The 24,805-nt window shown below is 35.1% G+C and overlaps 4 protein-coding genes across 5 annotated transcripts; 2 read left to right on the top strand and 2 right to left on the bottom strand.

The window, feature by feature from the left end:
• Nucleotides 1-773: 773 nt before the first annotated feature.
• On the bottom strand, nt 774-2,322 carry LOC131174068 (NAC transcription factor 29-like). The gene is made up of 2 exons (XM_058137111.1): nt 2,311-2,322; nt 774-1,088 (listed from the first exon to the last, which is right to left on the bottom strand). The coding sequence occupies exons 1-2, from the start codon at nt 2,320-2,322 to the stop codon at nt 774-776; spliced, it is 327 nt and encodes a 108-aa protein (XP_057993094.1).
• A 630-nt stretch (nt 2,323-2,952) lies between these two features.
• On the top strand, nt 2,953-5,643 carry LOC131173990 (uncharacterized). Of its 2 annotated transcripts, none has more exons than XM_058136978.1 (2): nt 2,953-3,252; nt 4,630-5,643. In XM_058136978.1, the coding sequence occupies exons 1-2, from the start codon at nt 3,174-3,176 to the stop codon at nt 4,896-4,898; spliced, it is 348 nt and encodes a 115-aa protein (XP_057992961.1). In that variant the 5' UTR covers nt 2,953-3,173; the 3' UTR covers nt 4,899-5,643. The 2 variants fall into 2 exon arrangements, with proteins under 2 accessions (XP_057992961.1, XP_057992962.1); XM_058136979.1 differs by lacking the exon at nt 2,953-3,252 and adding an exon at nt 3,261-4,384.
• A 1,839-nt stretch (nt 5,644-7,482) lies between these two features.
• Nucleotides 7,483-17,361, bottom strand: LOC110668876 (short-chain dehydrogenase reductase ATA1-like). Its single transcript, XM_058137110.1, has 3 exons — nt 17,015-17,361; nt 16,648-16,898; nt 7,483-7,892 (listed from the first exon to the last, which is right to left on the bottom strand). Exons 1-3 carry the CDS (start codon nt 17,065-17,067, stop codon nt 7,483-7,485), a joined length of 714 nt encoding a protein of 237 aa, XP_057993093.1. The 5' UTR covers nt 17,068-17,361.
• Nucleotides 17,362-17,580: 219 nt separating this feature from the next.
• LOC110668897 (NADH dehydrogenase [ubiquinone] 1 beta subcomplex subunit 7) lies at nt 17,581-23,520 on the top strand. Its single transcript, XM_021830291.2, has 2 exons — nt 17,581-18,209; nt 23,294-23,520. Exon 1 carries the CDS (start codon nt 17,856-17,858, stop codon nt 18,162-18,164), a length of 309 nt encoding a protein of 102 aa, XP_021685983.1. The 5' UTR covers nt 17,581-17,855; the 3' UTR covers nt 18,165-18,209; nt 23,294-23,520.
• Nucleotides 23,521-24,805: the final 1,285 nt, after the last annotated feature.

Raw genomic sequence — 24,805 nt, 5'->3', positions numbered from 1 at the left:
ATGGCCTTCCTCATAGTCATCTACACAAAGTTCGGTTTGGGTCTCCACATATGGAATTATGGCTGGAGCTTCAAAGCCATTGACAGGGAGGGCTGCTTCATCAATAATTATTTCTCTCTTTTTATGTAAATACTTGTAGTGGATTCTACACACTACATAGTTATCAAAATGCAAGGGAAAAGAAGGGAAAGTTAATATTCTATCGCATGATCGATTAGGGCCATGTTTTTCGAAACCTTACAGATAGAAACGTAAATAAAAAGAGAACTTACCCCTCCTCCATCTTAAGTGAAAGCTCTGTTATCAACCAATCTGCACCTACAGGTGACTACATTTATATATATTAATTATAAATTATAAATACATAACTATTATTATGAATAATAAAAAAACACAAACTTTGCACGGTAACTACCTAATAACTATCATGTATTCATACTATATTTATTTTATTCAACTATATATATAGTTTATTAACTTATTTTTATTATGGTTAAAAAAAAGTATCTTATTATTTAACTATATAATTTATTAATTTATCAGACAATCTAATTTTTCTATATAAATGCTCTTTGAGATATTAGAGGAAACCAATGATTATAATTAACATAGTGCTTGGGATTGGGATTAGAGGTGGCAGAAAAGCAGAAGTAGTGTCAAACAATACAAGAGCACTACAAACTTAAAAATAGGTAAATTTTTTTTAATACAAAACTAATTAATTAGAAAAACTAATACAATCCTCTTTCAGGTGCAAATCCAAATGAGAAGTTCTATGCAGATCGCTTGTTGACTTCAAATATAAAATCTTTCTTGAACCACAAAGGATTCTTCCCATTAGGGCATGGCTTTGCTGATCGGCCTGTCAACTTTGCTCGGCTCTTTTTCTTCAACTTAGTGAATACGTGCTCAGTCTTGTTCTTGTCAAATAAGTCCCAAGGATTCTTATCTCCATAAAGATCAAGTTCTTGCACTACCCCAGGAAGAAGTGGTTCTCCCTCTATCTGGCTTCGAAGATAATAGAAGACAAGTTCTTCTTCTGAAGGATGAAAGCGAAAGCCAACTGGAACCGTTCTCTGCTTCTGTCTCTCTCACAATGAATGAAAAACTAAACCTCAAGAAGATACAAACTAAATGAACTCTCGACGCTCTGCATATATTTGTAGACATATATTTACTGCCGACCTAATAATAATACAAGACTTGGGATAGATTTCTACACTTAGTAATAAATACAAGACTTGAATGTTTATCTCAATCGCAATTTTCGCATCCTTTTTCTGTTGGGTTTTGTATACTTCCTTTTTGGATATCACGAAAAGTCCTTAACGTTTTTGAAGTATAAGAGAGAATGCTATGTCTTGTACTCCTAAGCCAAAGACCACACTCCCACTGTCTGGTTCGCCAAAAATGGCAAGCGTTTGGTACTTACCACTGCCACAACGGCACCGTTTGGTGCTGCAGTGTCTCAGTCAAATCCTCTTCTCTCTGTCTCTCTATAAAGATTTCAGCTTTTTTTTTTAAGCAGTTTATTCAGGTTTGCTCAAAAGCTTGTAGCCATTATTGTATTGATATGGTGTTGCATTGATGGAAACATTTGAAATTATGTATCTTCTTGTCCTATGCAGATAATGAGCATTTTTTTTTTTAGGAAAACATTAGGAGATTCAATGTGCCTTATTACTGGGAATATAGACCAGACAGCAAAGCTGTGGGATGTTCAAACTGAACTCAATTGTACCCCTTTAATTGTATTACTGACTATTTTACTGATGTTATAATGGAATATTTGCAATTTTTTTTCATTGTTTTGTCACATGTGGTAGAACAGACAATTATGCTGATCATGAAAGTGTTCAAAATTTTCTATTTGAAAGGCCATCCTCCCCCCATCCCCCATCAACCCATTCTTCTCCTCTCTTTTATGTCTTCAATTTGCTAATAGTGGCATCCTATATACGTGGTCTATTCCTGGGGATTTGACTATGCACATGAAAAGAAAAGGAATGCTGTCGAGAAGGAGATTGCAATTTTTTTTTTTTTTTAATGTGTTGCTTGGTTAGGCATTTAGGCTGGTGGATGAGGACCATCCTATGGTGTAGGGGTAAGGGGCTGTGCCTGATGCCAAAACAATGGAGGTTCTAGGCCCAAGGACAGCAAATTAGTGCACATGGGCCAAAGGGTAGGGGATTTTCTCCAGGCTTTTTTTCTAGGATTCATTGGTTAGTGGCTTGTATTGTGATTAAAATTGTCTCTTTTTTCCCCATCAATGGTTTGTGCCTTTTCTGTTTAAATATGCATAAAATTAACCTCAACATGCATCAATGCAATAGGCTAAGTTTGTTTCCTGGATGCTGAGATTGTTCAAGATTTCCTTTGTGTTCTAGTTGAATTATTATGCCAATCTATTTTGGATATGGTCAGTGAGGTTAATGCAAAGTGGTTGCGTCAGGTCTAGTACTATAGGCAGCAATTGTTAGTGTCAATGTTGCAAAGCAGTCCATTTGGTATACCTTGATGCTTTGTTCTGAATTAGTCGTTCTATGTCTAAAAATAAGAGATATCAGTAGTACTAGGAGGTATTGACCAACATGAAGTGCTGTTTTAGGTTGTTGAGTGGGAAATCAGGAAAAAAATGATTTTGGATATCAGTTGAACACCAATATTTACATTGTTTTCTTTCTGTTTATGTTCTCCATTTATTTTGTTGGTCTTATTTATTTTTTATTCTTTATGTAGCCTGATGCATAATAAACAATGAGAAATGCTATTCAACATTAGTATATAATTGAATTAATGCACAAATTGTATTAAGTGGTTAAGTAGTGTTTTATTTGTTGTCAATCACCATGTACCAAGTGATTGTTCAAGGTCTCTATTTTTACTCTTCCATCGCAATTTAAAAACTTTTATAGGTGAGGTGTAGCAGTAGTCATAAACAGTTGAGTCTTTACTAAAACAGAGCTTTTTGAGCCCTTTGAGGATTTCTTGCTTTGCGGTCCACCCCTAGGACACCTTCCATTGTGCAAATTTGTGTTAAAGTGGGCAGATTACTAAAACAGAGGAAAAAGAAAACCAAGCCCATCTCAGAGCTTTTTGATTTCTCCCCATAACTCTCCCGAGTCGATAAGAGAAAAAAGATCTCAAAAGGGAAACGATCAAATTCTCCAGTTATGTCTGGAAGGCAAATCGAAGAGCCCGTAGATAGTGACATTTGCCGCGTGAACTCTTACCATCAGAACTTAATTCAAGGTGCTCCAGTGTCTCCTTGCACCATGGTTTCTCCTGATGATTTACCTCCGTTTCTTGAACATATTCTTGAGGAATAAGCAGCTTTTAAGGGTATCAATTGATTTCTTTTGGGTTGAGTTATCTTATGGGATGTATGTTTTTCATATCTACATTGTATTTGTTTTGTCTCTTGTGTGGTTTTATGTCGGTGTCCTTCGGTTTTCTGATTTGGTTTATTGCCTTCCAGGAGTTTGTCATTTTGTTTTAGTTAGTTTTCGCTGTTGGTCTTTTGGTCCTTCGGTGGTGTCATTTTGTTCTTGGCTTTGCCTGCGGTAGTTTAATTTGTGTCATGTACCTTCTGTTGTTCTCTTCTTATTTTATATTTTCTATTCCCTGCTTAAAAATTGGTGATTGCCGATTTGGCTTTGGAGCAACAATTGTTTTTGGGTTTCAGTGGCTTGGTTCTTCTTTGGTGGGCTTCGGTTGTGAGGGTGGATTTTGAGCTAGTCAGCTTGTTCATCATCTTCGGACAACTCTTTTGATTTTGGTGGTAGCTTTTTTTCGCAAGTGTTTTATGGTGGTCATCTGACTCTCATTCCTTTTAGTTCTTTTAGGCCCTTCTTCTTGTCAAGCTTGCTGGATGCTCGAAAAAGATGAGTAAGAAGGTGTATTTGACTTCATTTTTTTTTTTTTTTTTTGCTTTGTCGTTGTTTTTTGGCTGGCACTCTTCAAAGGAAATTGTTAGTTGTAATTTGGCTGTCTCTCCCTAGTGCGAGTGTGTCCCCTGAAGAGCCACAATTGGGAAGTTTGTTGTTAGTTAAGGAGGCTTAGAAATGGCAATTGTAAGGTCATGTAGTAGGAGCTAGAACCAAAAAGAAGTGATAAGCTTGAGGGCTGAGAGATTCTTCTTGGATGAAAGTTCAAGATGAGAAGTGTTATGCTACCAAGGTATCCGGCATCTTCAATTGAAATGAGTGGGCTGGGTTTGGAAGCAAGTACTATGATCTTTTTTGAAGTTTATATTAGGATAGCTGTAAGTCTTGTGTCATTTGATTGCCTAAGTGTAGCTAGGTTATGTTTTTTGGGTTGCTTTGTTTCTTGGTGAAGTATTCTCCATTTTATCATGCAACATCTCATAGAAGTTTTATGGGTGGTAATACACTATGTTATATTCTCCTAATTCAATAAAAATTCTTGCTTATCAAAAGAACGGCAGGAATCTTTAGGTTCACCGTACCTTTACTTTTGATTTTGATTTGTTTCTGTTTACCTGCAGACCTAGTAATAAATACAAGACTTGAGATGGGTTTCCAGTTAACTTCTATGTTTATCTCAATCGCATTTTTCGCATCCATTTTCTATTGGATTTTGTATATTTCCTTTTTGGATTCCTTGCAGGAAATATTAACGTACACTTAGACACCCATTCAATCTACAAAAGAGCAGTCAGTTTCCAAGCCAATCATGGAAGTGGAGGGATCATCAAAGCCAATGATAGCGGCGCAGGCAGCGATGGCGGTGGATGCAAGATTCCCCATCTCCTACAGAGACCATTGCGCCCGTCCGTTGATCCCACTCAACAAGTGCTGCCAGGCCGAGTTTTATCTTCCATGAAAGTGACAGTGCAAGTACGAGCTTGTCATGGAGAGAATGCTCAAGATGCTTGATCCGCAAAGAGGAGGCCAAACTCAAACAAGCCTAGAAGCGTAAGTCAATAATGCAGAAGATCATGCAAATGTTTAATGGGCCAAAGCCTCTAAATGGGCTGAAAACCGCCGGTAGTGTAGAAATCTCACAAGAAATTTTCCTGCCCTTTTGATCCTTTTTAAACCCTCGTTATTTGGTCCTCTTTTGATTCGGAGTGCATATTGGAGCAGATCAGAATCAGCTAATGATGAGACCAAGTTTGATGAAGCAGCATGAAAGGCCCTTAACGTTTTTGAGGTATAACAGAGAAGGTGATATCTTGTTCTCCTGCGCGAAAGACCACACTCCCACCATCTGGTTTGCTGACAATGGCGGGCGTTTGGGTAGTTGCCGCGGCCACAACAGCCCCGTTTGGTGCTGCAATTTGTCAAGCAAATCCTCTTTTTTCTGTCTCTCTATAAAGATTTCCTCTTTTTTCAACTGTTTGTTGATGTTTACTCAAGTTTGTATCCATTATTGTATTGATACGGTGTTGCATTTATCGTAAACATTTGAAATTATGTATCTTCTTGTCCTATGCAAATGACTATGAACATTTCTTTTTTTTTTGGGAAAACATTAGTAGATTCAATGTGCCTTGTTACTGGGAATACAGACCAGACGGCAAAGCTGTGGGATGTTCAAACTGGAACTCAATTGTATTCCTTCAATTGTATTATTGACTATTTTGCTGATGTTATGATGGAATATTTGCAGTTTTTTTAATTATTTTTGTCATAAGTGGCATAACAGACAATTATGCTAACAATGAGTGTGGCAAGTTTTCTATTTGAAAGGCCATTCTCTCCCCACCCACCACCCCGCACCGCGCCCCCGCCACACACCCCCCACCACACACACCCCCCCCCACCCCCCACCCCATCCCCGTTCTCCTTCTCTCTTTTATGTCTTCAATTTTCTTACAGTGCCATCCTATATACGTTTTAGTCCTGGGGATTTGACTTGGCACATGAAAAGAAAAGGAATGCTGCCTGGAAGGAGAGTGCAATATTTTTTTTTAATGCTTTGCTTGGTTAGGCATTTAGGCTGGTGGATGAGGACCATTGTATAGTGTAGGGGTGAGGCGTTGTGCCTGATGCCATGAGGATGGAGGTTCCTGGCCCAAGGACAGCAAGTTAATGCACATGTTCCAAAGGGTAGGGGATTTTCTCCTGGCTTCTTTTCTAGAATTCACTGGTTAATGGCTTGTATAGTGAGTAAAATTGTCTTTCTTTTTTTCTCCATCTATGGTTTGTGCCTTTTTCTTGTTAGATATGCATAAAATTAACCTCAGCATACATCAATGCAATAGGCTAAGTTTGTTTCCTGGTTGCTGAGATAGTTCAAGATTTCCTTTATGTTTTAGTTGGCTTATTATGCCAATCTATTTTGGATATGGTCAGTGAGGTTAATGCAAAGTGGTTGTGTCAGGTCTAGTACTATGGGCAGCAATGGTTAAAGTCAATATTGCAAAAAAAAGTCCATTTGGTATACCTTGATGCTTCGTCATGAATTAGTTGTTCTATGTCTAAAAATTGTGGCCTGATGAACAAAAAATAAGGGCTATCAGTAGTTCTAGGTGATATTGACCGACATGAAGTGCTGTTGCAAGTTGTTAAGTGGGAAAGGAGGAAAATTTGATTTTGGATATCAGGTAAAAACCAATATTTATATTGGTTTCTTTATGTTGATTTATTTTGTTGGTTTTATTTACTTTTTAATTGTACGTAGCCTGATGCATAATAAACAGTGAGAAATGCTATTCAACATTATTAGATAACTAAATTAATACACAAATTGTGTTTAGTGGTTTTAAGTGGTTAATTTAAAAGTGTGTTATTTGTTATCAATCACCACCACCCAAATGATTGTTGAGGTCCCCATTTTTACTCTTCCTATTCAATTTTTAAAAATTCATTCGTATTGTGTAGCAGTACTCCTAAAGAATGGGAGTCTTTAGATTCACTGTATCTTCAGTTTTGATTCTCATTTGTTTCTGTTTATTGGTGTTGTTTATTTTATAAAATCCTTCAACAATGCATATGTAAATTTTGAATTGAAATTGTGTAAAAATTGTGCAATGTGAACCCGAGTTCATTCTGTGTGAGTTTCTTTGAAATTGTGATGGCAGGCATAAGAATGTACGATCATTCTTTCCTTTGATATTAATTAGAACGTTTTGCAAAACCTTAGGGTTATATGATCACATTACTGGAGCTGCAGGACAGAGATCTTTCAAATCTTATGAAGTTCTCTCTAAATGCTATCACATTTGAAATTTGCGTTTGTGATCCTTACTGTATAATAATTGTGTGTAACACTGAAAGCTCTAGGCTGAAGTCTTGAAAAAGAAAAGAATATATAGAACTACTTATTATATATGACCTTGTTTTATTCATCATATTGCTATTTTCAGGTTCCTCTATATACTTCAGTTTGACTATCGGTAAATGAACGCCATGTTACTATTAGCAAAGGTATAGCCCCCATCAATGACAAGATTGTGTGCTGTTATGAATCCTGATTCTTCATTTGCAAGAAACAATGCAGCCTGAGCCACATCTTCTACATTTGCATATCTCCCTCGCAAAAGACTTCCCTTTCCCCAACAATCTTGCCCACTTCTTCAGGCTTCATGTCCTCTTTCCCCAGGATCCTTCTGTATGCACTAAAAAGCATCTCTGAAGGGACCCCATGAGGCGAAATGCAGTTCCCTCGAATACCATACACACCTAACTCACAAGCAGTGCTCTTCATCAATCCAACAATAGCCCCTTTTGACAATGTGTAAGCATGTGATCCCAGGGCCCCCATTATAGCCGCAGAGCTTGCTGTGCGCATGATGCTGCCTCCGTTTCGACTTTCTATCATGGCCCTTGCCGCGTGCTTGATCCCATGTAAATTTCCATTCACATTTACTGAGAATAGGTGCTTTGCTTTCTCCATGTCAAGATTGGTGATGCTCCAATTAGGACCTGCAATACTGTCACGATCCAAAATTCTGAACCGTGACCGGCGCATAATTTAAGTATTTTTAAATCATGCAAGCCTTATCAGAGTATCTTGAATGAATATATTGTTACTTACTAATCCTAAAAATAGACAAAATTCAAATAAACAAAATGCTGAATAACATCATAAATATCCCATAAGTAAGCATGAGTCTCTCTGATTTCAAATAAAAACTTAAACTGCTCAATAAACTAAACTAATTATTAGCAGAAAACATGAATTCGGACATACCATGAGAACAAATCAAAGTTGTCCCTCTCCGAGAAAATGGGTGAATATTTGGATCAGTGCGAATTCTCGATCCAAGCAGATAATGACAGAGAAAACGTGGTTTGAGCTAGATGCTCAGTGAATGATAATTATAGCACACAACGGAATAGGAACAGGCAGACGCTTGATTAATTTCACAATAAATTTTCTATTCAATAAAATTATGCTCATGCTGTCAAAATCATTAATAAAATAATTTCATAAAACATATATATAAAATAAATTCATTCAATAAAAATTTTATGGTACAGTGCACCAGGGTGATGATACCTCACATCACCAAAGGCCAGATGGTAAGCGCGCTACCAGATATCAGTACCTTCCTCCTCCTTCTCAGATATCAATGCATATGATACTAATGCAAACCATAAACTGCAATGATGCATGACTCAACAATGCAACCTAATACCATGATAGTCCACACGGCGGGGCGGATAACGAAAGCAGAATCGAGCACGGTACCAATTTAAAGCAGAAAATCAATTTGTACAAATCAATCAAAATAAATAAAAATTTTAGATAGCAAATAATAACTGATAGTGCAATTTCAATAATGTATTTCAATAGTTTCAAAGAGTCAATAAAATCAAATCAATATCAAATCAATTCAATAAAATCAAATCAATCTCAAATCAGTACCTTCCTCCTCCTTCTCAGATATCAATGCATATGATACTAATGCAAACAATAAACTGCAATGATGCATGACTCAACAATGCAACCTAATACCATGATAGTCCACACGGCGGGGCGGATAACGAACGAATCGGGCACAGGTACCAATTTAAAGCAGAAAATCAATTTGTACAAATCAATCAAAATAAATAAAAATTTTAGATAGCAAATAATAACTAATAGTGCAATTTCAATAGTGTATTTCAATAGTTTCAAAGAGTCAATAAAATCAAATCAATATCAAATCAATTCAATAAAATCAAATCAATATCAAATCAATTCAATAAAATCAAATCAATATCAAATCAATTCAATAAAATCAAATCAATCTCAAATCAATTCAATAAAATCAAATCAATTCAGTAACACATAAGTAAATTTTATAGTCAAATATCAATCAATATAAATACATTAAAGGCCTGTTCCCGGAATTCTAATGGGTCTAATGCAGAGATAGTTGGTAAAATTAATTATTTAATCAAAATCGAGATAAAATTTAATAATAAAATAAAACTCTAGAAAATCACATATAAAATCATTGTTAAAATATTGATTTAAAATTTCATTTAATAACAAACTTAATGCTAAGAAATTTTAAAAGGGACAAAAATGGTGCCATGTACTATAATTACCACTCACCTGGAACTTCCAAGACAGTAGTTATTTTCAATTAAAGAGAGACAATTTCAGCTGACAGAATGAATATTTGAATCTCCTACATACCCAAAAAAATAAAAGAAAAATATTAACTAATAATAAAATAAAATAACTTTAATATATATATATATATATATAATGATTGGGTGAACAGAGACGAATTCATAATTCGGTGAACAGAGACGAATTCATAGGAACGTATTCAGTGGACGTGGACGTGGATGAACAGGGACGCTTCCAAAAACAAATATATATATATATGAACAGGGACGCGGACGGAACGCTTCAATTATTATGTGAACAGGGACGCTTCCAAATCAATTGTTATGTGAACAGGGACGCTTCCAAAAACAAATATATATATATATAAAATAATCAATTATTATCTAATAATAATTATGATCAATCCAATTTAATACCAATGATCGAAAATAATTTTTTTTTTGAGTAGTTATAACAGATAAAAAAAATAATAAAATAAAATAAAATTAGATTCGCCCATTATTAAATAAGGAATGAGAATTCTTACCTTGAAAATATAATCAAATGTGATGAATAGAGAAGTAAAAATTTAGGAATTCTCTGTTGAGAGTATTTGATAGAAAAATGAGGTGACAAACAAGTTTTGAGAGCAAAATTTAGCAGAAGAGATGATTAGGGTATATATATATATATATTTCAAGAGTTCTATTAGGTGTAGAATGGGATAAGAGTTATTATTGAACTGGGTTGTTCAGATTGCAGATATATATTTAATTTTAAAAATAATATATATATCCAAAAAAAAATAAGCAGACCATCTAATAAAATATATATATTTTTATAAATATATTAAATTATTGTTAGCTAATTAAAATAAAATAATAATAAATGTATATGGATTTTCACATACTTCCCCCCTTAAAAAAAAATTCGGTCCCCGAATTTGAATAGATAAAATTCTAACCTGAAGAATCAAATAAGTGAGGATATTTAGCTCGCATTTCAGATTATGCCTCCCATGTGGCCTCACTACTTGAGTGATTATGCCACAAGACTTTGACCAAAGCCACTTCTTTAGATCGGAGTTTCCTAATTTGTCGATCTAAAATCTTTACTGGTTGCTCCTCATATGACATATCATCCCTAAATTGCATGGTTTGAGGTTGTAAAATATGAGATGGATCTGGTACATACTTCCTAAGCATAGAAATATGGAAAACTGGATGTACATGTGCAAAACCAGGTGGAAGAGCTAAACGGTAAGCAACTGCTCTAATTCTCTCCAAAATTTCAAATGGACAAACAAAACGAGGGCTAAGCTTCCCTTTCTTCCCAAACCTCATGATTCCTTTCATAGGGGAAACTCTCAGAAATACATGATCACCAATCATAAATTCTACATCTTTACGTTTAGGGTCAGCATAACTTCTCTGTCGACTTTGAGCAGTCAAAAGTCGATCACGAATTAGTCGAACCTTCTCTGAAGTTAATTGTATCAACTCTGGTCTAGTAAGCCTTCTTTCTCCAACTTCATCCCAACAAACCGGTGACCTACACTTTCGACCATATAATGCCTCATATGGAGCCATCTCTATACTTGCCTGATAACTGTTATTATAAGCAAACTCCACTAAAGGCAAATGATGATCCCAACAGCCACCAAAATCCATAACGCATGCACGAAGCATGTCCTCTAATGTCTGTATGGTCCATTCGATTTGTCCATCCGTCCGAGGGTGAAGCGATACTAAAGTCTACTCGTGTTCCTAAAGCTTCTTGGAATTTCTTCCAAAATCGAAGTAAATCGAGTACCACGATCAGAGACAATGGAAACTGGAACTCCATGAAGACTAACAATCTTGTTTATATACAACTGTGCAAGTTTAGCAAAGTCATATGTAGTCTTCACAGGAAGGAAATGAGCAGATTTTGTCAATCTGTCCACTATCACCCAGATTGCATTGTAACCACCTCGTGTACTAGGTAAACCCACAACAAAGTCCATGGCAATATGCTCCCACTTCCACTCAGGGATAGGCAACGGCTGAAGTAACCCAGATGGTCTCTGATGTTCTGCCTTAACCTGCTGACAAGTCAAACATCTAGCAACAAAGTCTGCAACATCCCTCTTCATGTCACCCCACCAATAATGCTCCCTTAAATCACGGTACATCTTAGTTGAACCTGGGTGTACTGTGTAAGCAGAATGGTGTGCCTCCTCCATGATTTCTCTTCTCAACTCATCAACATTGGGGACACAAAGTCTAGTGCCATAACGAAGAACTCCATCATCATTCAACATGAATCCTTGAGCTTGGCCTTGATGAATATTATCTATAATCTCACACAACTGAGAATCCCTCTTTTGAGCCGCCTTAATTCGATCAATCAAGATAGGCCTAACTCGAAAACGTGCTAAGAATGATCCAGCTATGATTTTAAACTCTACTCCCTGATCTAGCAACTCATGTAATTCACCAATCAAAGGCCTCATCTTGGTAGATATATGGGCTAAACTACCAGAAGACTTCCTGCTTAGAGCATCAGCCACTACATTAGCTTTTCCAGGGTGATACTGTATGGTGCAATCATAATCCTTCAGCAATTCTACCCATCTCCTTTGCCTAAGATTAAGATCACGTTGGTCAAATATGTATTTGAGACTTTTGTGGTCAGTGAAAATTTCACAAGTCTCACCATACAAATAGTGCCTCATTTTCAAAGCAAAAATTCTGACCATTTCCAAATCATGAGTTGGATAATTCTGCTCGTGCCTTTTCAACTGACGAGAAGCATATGCAATAACCCGTCCATGCTGCATCAAAACACATCCTAAACCAATCCTAGAAGTATCACAATATACTACATAACCCCCTGATCCAGATGGAAGGGCTAACACTGTGTCTTTGTAGTTAAGCGAGTCTTAAGCTCTGAAAACTTTTTCACAAGCCTCGGACCACTAAAATTTCACATTCTTACGTGTCAACTTAGTTAAAGGTGCTGCAATACGAGAGAAGTCTTGAACAAACCGTCTATAATACCCTGCTAAACCCAAGAAACTACGAATCTCTGACACAGTTGTGGGTCTAGGCCAATGAAGCACTGCCTCAACTTTCTTCTTATCAATGCACACCCCATCCTTAGATACTGTATGGCCTAGGAAAGCCACACTATCTAACCAAAACTCACATTTTGAGAACTTGGCATATAGCTTGTGTTCTCGTAAGGTCTGAAGGACAATTCTCAAATGCTGTTCATGCTCCTCCTTACTCTTTGAGTACACTAGAATGTCATCGATGAACACTATAACAAATTGATCTAAGAAAGGCTTGAAAACTCTATTCATGAGATCCATAAAAGCGGCCGGAACATTGGTAAGACCAAAAGACATTACAAGAAATTCATAGTGTCCATACCTAGTCCTAAAGGCTGTCTTGAGTATGTCTTCTTTCTTGACCCTCAATTGATGATACCCAGATCGAAGATCAATCTTGGAAAAATACTTTGCACCTTGAAGTTGGTCAAACAGGTCACTATGCGTAGAAGAGGATACTTATTACGCACAGTTACCTTATTCAATTGCCTATAATCAATGCACATTCTCAAAGACCCATCCTTCTTCCGTACAAATAACACAGGAGCACCCCATGGAGAAACACTAGGGTGAATAAACCCCTTATCTAGTAGGTCCTGTAGTTGCTCCTTCAACTCCTTAAGTTCTGCGGGTGCCATACGATAAGGTGGCATAGATATGGGCTCAGTTCCAGGAACTAAGTCTATACCAAACTCTACCTCTCGCTCCGGGGGTAAACCTAATAAATCTTCTGGAAACACATCAGGAAACTCCTTAACCACTGCAACATTATCCAAACCTACACCTTCTACCTGAACATCTCTAACATAAGCTAGATACCCTTTACACCTCTTTCGCAATAATCGTCTAGCACTCACTACAGAGATAAGATTACTAGAGGCCATACTGCGATCTCCTTGAAATTGAAATTCTGCCTCCCCAGAAATTTTAAAGAGTACAACTTTATTATGACAATCCAATGAAACGTGATAAGTGGCTAACCAATCCATGCCTAAAATTTCATCAAACTCAAATATATCAAAAGAAATAAGATCTGCAACTAATTCCCTATCTCCAATGTGAACTATACATCCCCTTTGCACCATATCAATGTCTATTGCGTTCCTCATAGGTGTTGATACAGATGAAGGATACTCTAACAAAGTAGGTGGTATACTAAATATCATGAAAAAGTATGGAGAAACAAAAGAATGGTTGTGCCCCAATCTTAGCCATAGGTGTCTGTTCAAATGTCTGATTAATAGTTTGAAGTGGTACCTCCCTTGTTGGATCAAGGTTTGCACCATTAAGACCCTTGGCCCTAACTCTCCTCTTACGTTTAACAGACCCAGGCACCTATTCATTTTAATAAACAAGCATTAAATTCGAAAATGTGAGCCAAATTAAGACAGGTGAAAAAGGTACGAAGGACGCAGACATCTAAAGCAATGATAAACTAAAAAGACGTTAAGGATCCTATGCTCCGCATGTTTACTCGACCTCAACCGAGCTCTGATACCAACTTTGTCACGATCCAAAATTCTGAACCGTGACCGGCGCATAATTTAAGTATTTTTAAATCATGCAAGCCTTATCAGAGTATCTTGAATGAATATATTGTTACTTACTAATCCTAAAAATAGACAAAATCCAAATAAACAAAATGCTGAATAACATCATAAATATCCCATAAGTAAACTGCGGAGTCTCTACAGATTTCAAATAAAAACTTAAACTGTTCAATAAACTAAACTAATTATTAGCCCGAGAAAACATGAATTCGGGCATACCATGAGAACAAATCAAAGTTGTCCCTCTCCAGAAAATGGACTGAATATTTGGATCAGCTGCAGAATTCTACTGATCTGAAACAGGATAATGCAGACGAGAAAACGTGGTTTGAGCTAGATGCTCGATGAATGATAATTATAGCACACAACGGAATAGAACAGTGACGCTTGATTAATTTCACAATAAATTTTCTATTCAATAAAATTATGCTCATGCTGTCAAAATCATTAATAAAATAATTTCATAAAACATATATATAAAATAAATTCATTTAATAAAAATTTTATGGTACAGTGCACCAGGGTGATGATACCTCACATCACCAAAGGCCAGATGGTAAGCGCGCTACCAGATATCAGTACCTTCCTCCTCCTTCTCAGATATCAATGCATATGATACTAATGCAAACCATAAACTGCAATGATGCATGACTCAACAATGCAACCTAATACCATGATAGTCCACACGGCGGGGCCAGATAACAGAAACAGATACTGGGCACAGGTACCAATTTAAAGCAGAAAATCAATTTGTACAAATCAATCAAAATAAATAAAAATTTTAGATAGCAAATAATAACTGATAGTGCAATTTCAATAGTGTATTTCAATAGTTTCAAAGAGTCAATAAAATCAAATCAATATCAAATCAATTCAATAAAATCAAATCAATCTCAAATCAATTCAATAAAATCAAATCAATCTCAAATAAATTCAATAAAATCAAATCAATTCAGTAACACATAAGTAAATTTTATAGTCAAATATCAATCAATATAAATACATTAAAGGCCTGTTCCCGGAATCCTAATGGGTCTAATGCAGAGATAGTTGGTAAAATTAATTATTTAATCAAAATCGAGATAAAATTCAATAATAAAATAAAACTCTAGAAAATCACATATAAAATCATTGTTAAAATATTGATTTAAAATTTCATTTAATAACAAACTTAATGCTAAGAAATTTTAAAAGGGACAAAAATGGTGCCATGTACTATAATTACCATTCACCTGGAACTTCCAAGACAGTAGTTATTTTCAATTAAAGAGAGACAATTTCAGCTGACAGAATGAATATTTAAATCTCCTACATACCCAAAAAAATAAAAGAAAAATATTAATTAATAATAAAAAAAAAATATATATATATATATATATATATATATATATATATATATATATATATATATATATATATATATATATATAATGATTGGGTGAACAGAGACGAATTCATAATTCGGTGAACAGAGACGAATTCATAGGAACGTATTCAGTGGACGTGGACGTGGATGAACAGGGACGCTTCCAAAAACAAATATATATATATATGATCAGGGGCGGGCTTAACGCTTCAATTATTATGTGAGCAGGACGCTTCCAAATCAATTGTTATGTGAGCAGGACGCTTCCAAAAACAAATATATATATATATATAAAATAATCAATTATTATCTAATAATAATTATGATCAATCCAATTTAATACCAATGATCGAAAATAATTTTTTTTTAGAGTAGTTGTAACAGATAAAAAAAAATAATAAAATAAAATAAAATTAGGAACGTATTCAGTGGACGTGGACGTGGATGAACAGGGACGCTTCCAAAAACAAATATATATATATATGAACAGGGACGCGGACGGAACGCTTCAATTATTATGTGAACAGGGACGCTTCCAAATCAATTGTTATGTGAACAGGGACGCTTCCAAAAACAAATATATATATATATATAAAATAATCAATTATTATCTAATAATAATTATGATCAATCCAATTTAATACCAATGATCGAAAATAATTTTTTTTTAGAGTAGTTGTAACAGATAAAAAAAAATAATAAAATAAAATAAAATTAGATTCACCCATTATTAAATAAGGAATGAGAATTTTTACCTTGAAAACATAATCAAATGTGATGAATAGAGAAGTAAAAATTTAGGAATTCTCTGTTGAGAGTATTTGATAGAAAAATGAGGTGACAAACAAGTTTTGAGAGCAAAATTTAGCAGAAGAGATGATTAGGGTATATATATATATATATATATTTCAAGAGTTCTATTAGGTGTAGAATGGGATAAGAGTTATTATTGAACTGAGTTGTTCAGATTGCAGATATATATTTAATTTAAAAAATAATATATATATCTAAAAATAAATAAGCAGACCATCTAATAAAATATATATATTTTTATAAATATATTAAATTATTATTAACTAATTAAAATAAAATAATAATAAATGTATATGGATTTTCACAAATACCAGCATTGTTGAACATGATGTCCAGTTTGCCTTTCCAAGCCAGTGCAGGATTGATAGCTGATTCTGCATCAGCTTCATTAGCAACATCACAGCGGATATATCTGCCTCCTATTGATTCAGCTAGGCTGCTTCCCATGTTATCGAGGATATTGGCAGTGACATCATTAGCCCCATTTTCTGCAAATAATTTTGCTGTGGCTACCCCAATTCCTCTTGCTCCACCAGTTATAACAGCAACTTTAACCCTCAACCTAGAAAAATTCAATCTCTTCGCACCATTTACTAACTAAATTACAACTGATTGAGATTACAAAACTCTATCTAAATAGGTTCACAAGATCATACATAATGAATTCGGTGGACTAACCTGTCTGCGGGTAACCTCTGGACATCATCATGCATATGAATATGTGACTCCATCGCAATTTAGAATAATGTCTGTTAGCAGCTGGATGGTGATTATATATAAGGGAAGTTCAAATGCTATAAAGATGGAACAATGTTTAAAGGTTTGGTTTAACCTTTGAAAGAAGCAAAGTAATGCTCTTTGAGAGGCTCATAGTTTACTTATACATGCTTTTATCATTCCTTGCAACAATCTCCTAACAGCGCGTTTGAATGGCGTGAAGGAAAGCTCTACAAGAGAAGGTAATGAAAATTAAGGTAACAATATCTTTATGACCCTCCAGTTTGATGAATTGAAAAAGTGAAGAATTTAAAGGTTTTGAAATCTTCGAAAATTTTACATTCTTTAAAATACCTTCCTCTCTCAAATAAGCATAGTACTTTAAAACCTCCAAAAACTTCCTTACAAACAAATTACAAGTTCTCTTACCAAATAACTTTATTATAATTGTGTATCTATTTTTATTTTTTTTTCATTTTAATGTAATCTAATATAAATCGGCAGATCATAATTAATATTTCCTTTTTTTTTTAATTATAATTGACAATTTAGTTGGACTAATACTAAATCATAAGAAATCATTATTGCAATGTAATTATGTAAACGACGGAGGTGACACCCAAACGACGCTAACCCGACAAACCAAAGATTATTAACATCTGCTAGGCACGCCCGCTCCCCACTACAAGCCGAAGGCCACAACCGATTACCTTATAGCGGTATAGCCTATAGAGAGTGAGCTGTGAAATTCTCTGCCTTTGGAACCCAAAAGAGAGCAAGCAAGCAAGTTTGCAAGCCAATCATGGAAGTGGAGGGATCATCGAAGCCAATGATAGCGACGCAGGCAGAGATGGTGGAGGCGAGGGTCCCCATCTCCTACAGAGACCAATGCGCCCATCTGCTGATCCCGCTCAACAAGTGCCGCCAGGCCGAGTTTTATCTTCCGTGGAAGTGCGAGAATGAGCGTCACGTTTACGAGAAGTGCGAGTACGAGCTTGTCATGGAGAGAATGCTCAAGATGCAGAAGATCCGCGAAGAGGAGGCCAAACTCAAACAAGCCCAGAAGCAGGGAAGCCACATACCTCTCATCCCCAAAACTGCCAATGCCTAGATGCTGCAACACATCAAGATCTTTCCCTCTTTTTCTTCTTTTGTGGTAGGTGTTTTTTCTTGGCTTTTGATTGATGGGTTTGTTGGGTTAATTTGGTATTATGTGATCTTTGGTTGGATGTTGAAAATTTAGGGAGTTTCTGTTGGTAGGTTAGGCTTTGAGGTTATTGGATTCTGGGCTCTTGATTAATTTAAGTTTTGCTCTTAGCCATAATTTTTCAGAATTTCAGGTCTTGGTTGGTCTAGGGTTTGATTGAGAGCGTAATGTTTAGGTTTTTATATACAATTTCCAATTAACTATATTTTTAATGAATTGCGTAGTAAGGTTACCATTCAATTGTAATTCTGCTCGTGGTTATTGGATTTGGATATGACTAATTGTAGAGCTTGTTGAATATCCACCTTTTCATTTTGGAGATTTTGTTTTGAGATTCTACTGTTGGGTTATTGTTCGAGGTTATTAATTGACGGGTGTTTGCTTGAAATAATGTTTGAGTATGTCACTTTTGTAAGAATTTACATGTTTTTTTTTTTGGTGGGTTTTAATTCTAGTCAGGGAATATATATTCTTTTGGATGTTGCATTGATAAGTTTCTCGTCTTTTCTTATGAAGAGCTGTGTTTAACTTAAAATTTTGATTTCAAACTCTAAAGCTTGTTTCTTTTTGCTCAGTAGTTGTTTACTGGTTTGTTGTATTGGGGGTTTTGATTAATGAGTCTCGCTGCACTTCTAACTCAAATTTTGGTTAAGGTTCCAGATTTGGAAAGTATGTATATTTCTTGGTATAAGATTATGATGGTTCCTTTACAAAAATGTTGTGGATTTTTTTGAGGATTCATTCTAAACTTATGTTGACACTGACTGTTTTGTGTATTTAGTGATTTGGAATCATTTGGTCCATGATAATTTGGAAGTAACTTTTGGTGGTCTTCTTTTTCCGGGTCAATTGTGATTTGTGGAGTAGATTCTACAAAGTGAAAGTTCAAAAGGGTCACATTCTCACCTGCTGTTAATGAATAGCAATATGGAAGGATGCCCAGTTTGTAATATAGTAGGTCACTAGTGATGCAGCGAAAGAGTTTGAGACAATTAGATCTCTTTATCAAAGTCTTCATAAATTTGTTCCTGCTCTTCCATGAATTTTGCTAGGTTCATCCTTCATTATGGGTAAGAAAAAGAAGTGCCCCTTCTCTCCACAGGTAAAATATCGAATCTGAGTATTGCTACCTCCTTTTTTTTTAAGGAAGTATTTCTATCTCCTTTAGTTGTGGAATAAACAAAATTATTTTCTTCTCATACAATTGTTTCATTGTATAATCAACAGGTAAAATTTGCTTCTGTAGCTTAGTTTTCTTGTCTTCCAAGTGCTGGCTTTAAGCTTCCTGTGTCTTGCACTTTGCCATTCAACTCTCTTCCACTATTGAATGCAGTCTTCGATTTAAGCTTTACAAATGACACCTTTCGATTTTCCACCATATGCTTTCATTTGAAATAATTCTCCAAATTGGCTTTTCAATTAAAATTATTATACGCAAGTACCTTTTCATGAAAATCAGCTACTTTAACTTTGACTTCACCATTCAAATCAATGGCATGTGGTAACCGCCCTTCCTGTCTGCCTCTTGCTGCCCGATCTTGAGTGTAGCTTCATGAAAGGGGTTCAGGTCCTTGACTTTATCCTCAACTTCAATCTTCTTGAATCTCGAAGGGGTTGTGGTCACCTTCCAGATTATCCATTCAGGCTCCCACTGTTCCTTGACGCTGCAAGGTTTGCACAGCTTGGGTCAAGTCCCCATTCATTCTCCACATCTAAGCCAACTCTGTTTGTTGGGGCTGGTTGCCTCTACCTTGACCTTTTCGTTTGCCAACCGTAGTTTGTCGCCAAATATTATTGTAGGAACACAGGATTTTTCAGCTCTAATACCAGTTGATGTAGTGCAAGAGTATTAAGACATTTAGATTTCAATAATTAGGGCTAAAATAAGGTTGATTGTGGTTGGAAGAAAGAAAAGGTAATTAGGTTTACAAAAAAAAAAAAGAACTCTCGATGAAATTCTGAATAAAAAAAATTTTAAAAAAAAAAACACTATTGATACGTCTGTGATCAACTTTAGTTACACTATGTAGGATAAATATTATTCAAAGACTGAAAACTAATCCTAATTTATGAAGAGACTTAATGGACGAGAATCCTAAATAAAGAAGGAAAAGGAAAGTAAATAAAATTCATAACTGAATTGAAAACTAAGTAAAATCCAAAACTGAATAGGACTTCAGATGGTCCTGCATCAGCTAGGTTGGAATTGCTGATATAGATCAGCTAGTTGAAAGTCACGACACTGTTTCCAATGCTCAATATTATTCATTCTATTGCCCAAATTCTTGTAACATATAAAATAGATTTTGTCAGAAGCTCTCTTCTTTCTTATTTGGCTGAGGGATCCCTTTGTCTTCCCCATTAGTAAATGCTTAGTGATTAGTGAAATCATTATTGAAACCTGGGTGATTGATGTAATCATTGAAAATCATTGCAATTGCTCTGATCAAATTCTGGAAGATTTTAATCATTGGGTTGCTATGTTTTATGGTAACTAGTTAAACTTTCTTCTCTGAGCCCAAACTGCAAATAGAATAAGAAAAGGGTTTTTTTTTTTTTACTGTTCTTAGCCTCCTTGTTTTGTTTACAATTGGAAATGAGGAGAAAATTGAGTCAATGCCTTTTGTGCTTTCCTTTAGGGCCCACAGTTGCTACCTTTCCTTTGCAATAAGTTGGATATTATGGATTATGTTCCCAAACCCATGATGTGCGTTTTTTCTGACCCAGATTATTTTGTTCTATTAATTTTTCCACATGATGTATATTTTTTGTCATGTCTTCCATATATTCAGGCTTGATGTTTCTAAGAAGGAATTAGAGACAGAGTGGAAGAAAAAAAAATTGAACTTTCTTCATGGAATTGGAAAAATGCAAATATATATATATGAGAGAATTGTTTCCTCTTTTTCTTTTGGATGAAGGTGGTGCTCTAGAGTTGGCAAATGAAACCAACATTAATGTGAAAGTTGTACCTAGAAATTTGTATTTTTTTTATTGTAGTCTAGTGTTATTAAAGGCGATAAAAGGCGCAAGGCGAGGCGCTGGGCGAGGCGAGCCCATGGCGCCTCGCCTAGCTGAGGCGAGGCAACTTGAAGGAGGCACGCGCCTGAGATTGCTGAGGCGAGGGGTGCTGGGCAACCAAGGCGTCGCCTGATTGAAGAAAGTCCATTTTCCCTTTTTCTATTTTTTTTAAACAGCATAAAAATACAAAAAAAAAAAGGAACCCTAAACTCACGCCACCAATAGACTAGCAGAACGGCACCAAACCAGGTATTTTTCCTTTCTCTCTCTCTCTCTCTTTGCCCTCTTCACCTTCTTTCCTCTCTCTCTCTCTCTCTCTCCTCTATTCTTCTTCTATATTCTTCTCCCCTCTCCCTTGTCATTTTCCTCTTACCAACAGACTTGGAGAACCCCATTTTTTCTCCTCTCCTACTTACTTTCCTTTTTTTTTTTTTTTAATTTTTTTCTTATCTTTTCTATGCTTTTCTCTCTTACAAACAGTTACGCCATTTTTATCAAGCAGTAGCACTTTTTTTTTTGTTAATTTGTTGTTTCATATTGTTTATTATATGGGCACTGTGATATGCATTTTGTTATTGTCAATTGTTATATGATTTTTATTAAATGGATATTGTAAATCTCATTTAGAATGGTTAATTAATTTAATTTAAAATGTTTTAGGATTAATGGGAAGTTTGATATGCTCCCCTTGGTATAGAATAAAAAGGTAGTGTGCATATGCAAATGGTAATTTAATGTGCTTTTTTACTTATTAAACCAGTTAAATGAATGAATTTTTATGTTAGAAGTATATATATATATATATATATATATATATATATATATATATATATATATATATTAGGCAATTTAGGTTACAGCGCCTTGCTTCAAAAAGGCCCTCGCCTCGCCTCTCGCCTAAGGCCATGGGATACCTTATCGCCTCAGTGTCGCTTTTCGCCTTAATAACACTGGTCATATATACAGTGTTTCAGTGTGAGAACATTATAACTAGCACTTTAGCTGCCTCAGCACTTTTCCTTCCCTATTCCTGGTATTGTGAAACAGGTGCACATCTTGGTTATACAAACTATCTTTGTGATTTCTAGGACCTCAATATCTATGATTGTTGCTAGTATTGAGCTTATTTCCTACCATGTGAAACGGGTCCCCATCTTGCTATGATAATTGGTTTATTTCCTACCATGTGAAAAAGTTGCTTCAGTTCCTAAAAAAAAGTAAAGGGTGACTAAGTGTACGAAGCATCCCCAACTTGTGGGCTTTGGTTTGATAAATGCAGCCTTACCCCTGCTTTTAGTTCCCAAAGTTTAAATAATTCATGCCCATGAGTACCCATGAGTTTAAATCAAAGGCCAATTTGTTCTTAATGGGATCAAAAAGCTTCATGTAACTTGAACCCAGGATTACATTTTGATAAGGAAATCAAGATGAAAAGGAATATGGGAAAAGAAAAAAAAATAATTCTATTCATTTGTGCATGCATGTACATTGAAATGAATTATCTTGAAATTTGAATCATTATTTTGCAATTATCCATTCATTGGAATATTCTTGAACCGTGTTATATGTGTGTGCATTCTTCAGTTGTAGTTGGTAGTGGATTAGTTGCTTGCAGTCATATAATTGTCAATGAAGTTCTTGAATTTTAGGAACAGCAGAGGTGAAGGCATTACCTATTCTAGAAGTGTAGTTTTTTCTTTAACATAATGGAAATCGTTTAAACTTATTAGAACATGTGCAGCTGAAAGACATGCACATGCACTGCTATGGGGATGGGCAGATGGGTAAAATGATTATATTTGATGCTAGTCACAATGGATGCCTTGCTGGACGTAACCACCCGTTTCTGGGCTTTTTCCTGGAAGCTTAGCTGTTTATATTGATTGAAAAGCTTATCCTAGCATCTAATTTATAGCTTTTACTTGCTTGAGCCTTTATTTCTGTTTGGGTTTGCAGTTTTTACCTTGATTTTTGTTCCGGCCATTACATTGATTAAAGTTTTTGACATGCAGCTTTCAAAATTTGCTAAGAGATGGATCTTCCAGCGTCCCTGACAACCTGTTGGTGGGAACTGGGAAGTAATTTGGGACTGTTTATCCGGAGACGTATGTAACAGACTCGTCATACTTTGTTGGTGTTTCATCAGTTGTGCAACCTTGCTCAAGTTTATGGAATAAATTCCTTACTGCCACTGATATTCTTTGTTTTATAATCATTTAATGAGATATAAATTTGGCCATGGATAATATATCTTAACGTTTCATAACCATTGATATTTCACTGTAGGGCAAACAGACGTAATGTGCAGTAGCATCTTGGATATTTCCAGCAAAGGAACCTGGATAAAATAAAATACCCAAAACGTGGTGTGGGATCTAGGTTCTGTTTGTTTAAAAGAGAACATTTTTTTGGAAAATATTTTTTATATTTTTTAATTTTTAAGGTATTTAGTAAAAGGGTTCAATGGAAAATATATTCTGATTAAAGGAAAAATCAAGTTATTTTTTTAAAAAATAATTCTCTTATTAAAAAAGGAGTTATTTTTTATTTTTGAAATTTTGATACTCTTATTAAAATGAAAACACTTATACATATATGATATATATGATATAGATATATATCATTATTTTTATAAAAATATTATTTTTTTAAAATATAAATTATTTTATGTAAAAACAAACAGAGGAGGCTAAGTTTTCTTTTCGTATAAAACCTTCATTCTGTCTTGCACGCATTAAGAATCAGTTGCAGTAGATCTTTCTTGTTTGGAACACGAGGATATAAGTAACATCCTGCACGAATGCTATGGAAAAATTGTTGCGAAAGCCTTTTAACTCTGATACACAGTGTCAAAACTCATTCTCATGTTGTGGCATCCTAACATGCCTTGTAAGGGGGAATATGTGAGAAGAATGGATTTTAATCATTCATTATGACAAAATCCATATATAACTAATCATAATCAATAACTGTGACAAAATTATTGTATGTACGAAAGTTAGATCCATGCTAGTTTCCGCGACTCATATCTTGTGTTCGATCAAATTATAATATTGATTCTTTGCTCATTAGTATCCAATCATAGCATTGATCGAAGATGTCTTGTATGTCTGTTTTCAGTGAAATGAGGCTGATGGTCATTTTGGACCCTAATGGAAGGGGGTTTAAATTTGTCCCTGGAGCATAGACAGTCCATTTAGCATAGGAGACCTTTAACAATCAACAAAGAAAGAGTGAAAAAGAGAACCATTTGGATTGGCTTTTTGAGGACCTTCAAATGATTTAAACAAAGAATCCCATTCATGTTGCCCTTAAAAATTTTTTATTGTCATATTGGTATCAATATGGTTTAAGCTCAGCCTATTTTAAGGCATGGTTCTCAACCCATAAGAGTATACAGTTCAACCTTCCTTGAGTTTTCCATGCATAATTTTTGCTATAGCTCACCCACAAAATGGCACATTCTGCACAATAAATCTAAGAATCAATAATTTAATTTATATATATATATATATATATATATT

The sequence above is a fragment of the Hevea brasiliensis genome, chromosome 15, assembly GCF_030052815.1.
Source record: "Hevea brasiliensis isolate MT/VB/25A 57/8 chromosome 15, ASM3005281v1, whole genome shotgun sequence".
NCBI classification, from domain to species: Eukaryota; Viridiplantae; Streptophyta; class Magnoliopsida; order Malpighiales; family Euphorbiaceae; genus Hevea; species Hevea brasiliensis.
This window is presented reverse-complemented; position numbering and strand designations above follow the sequence as displayed.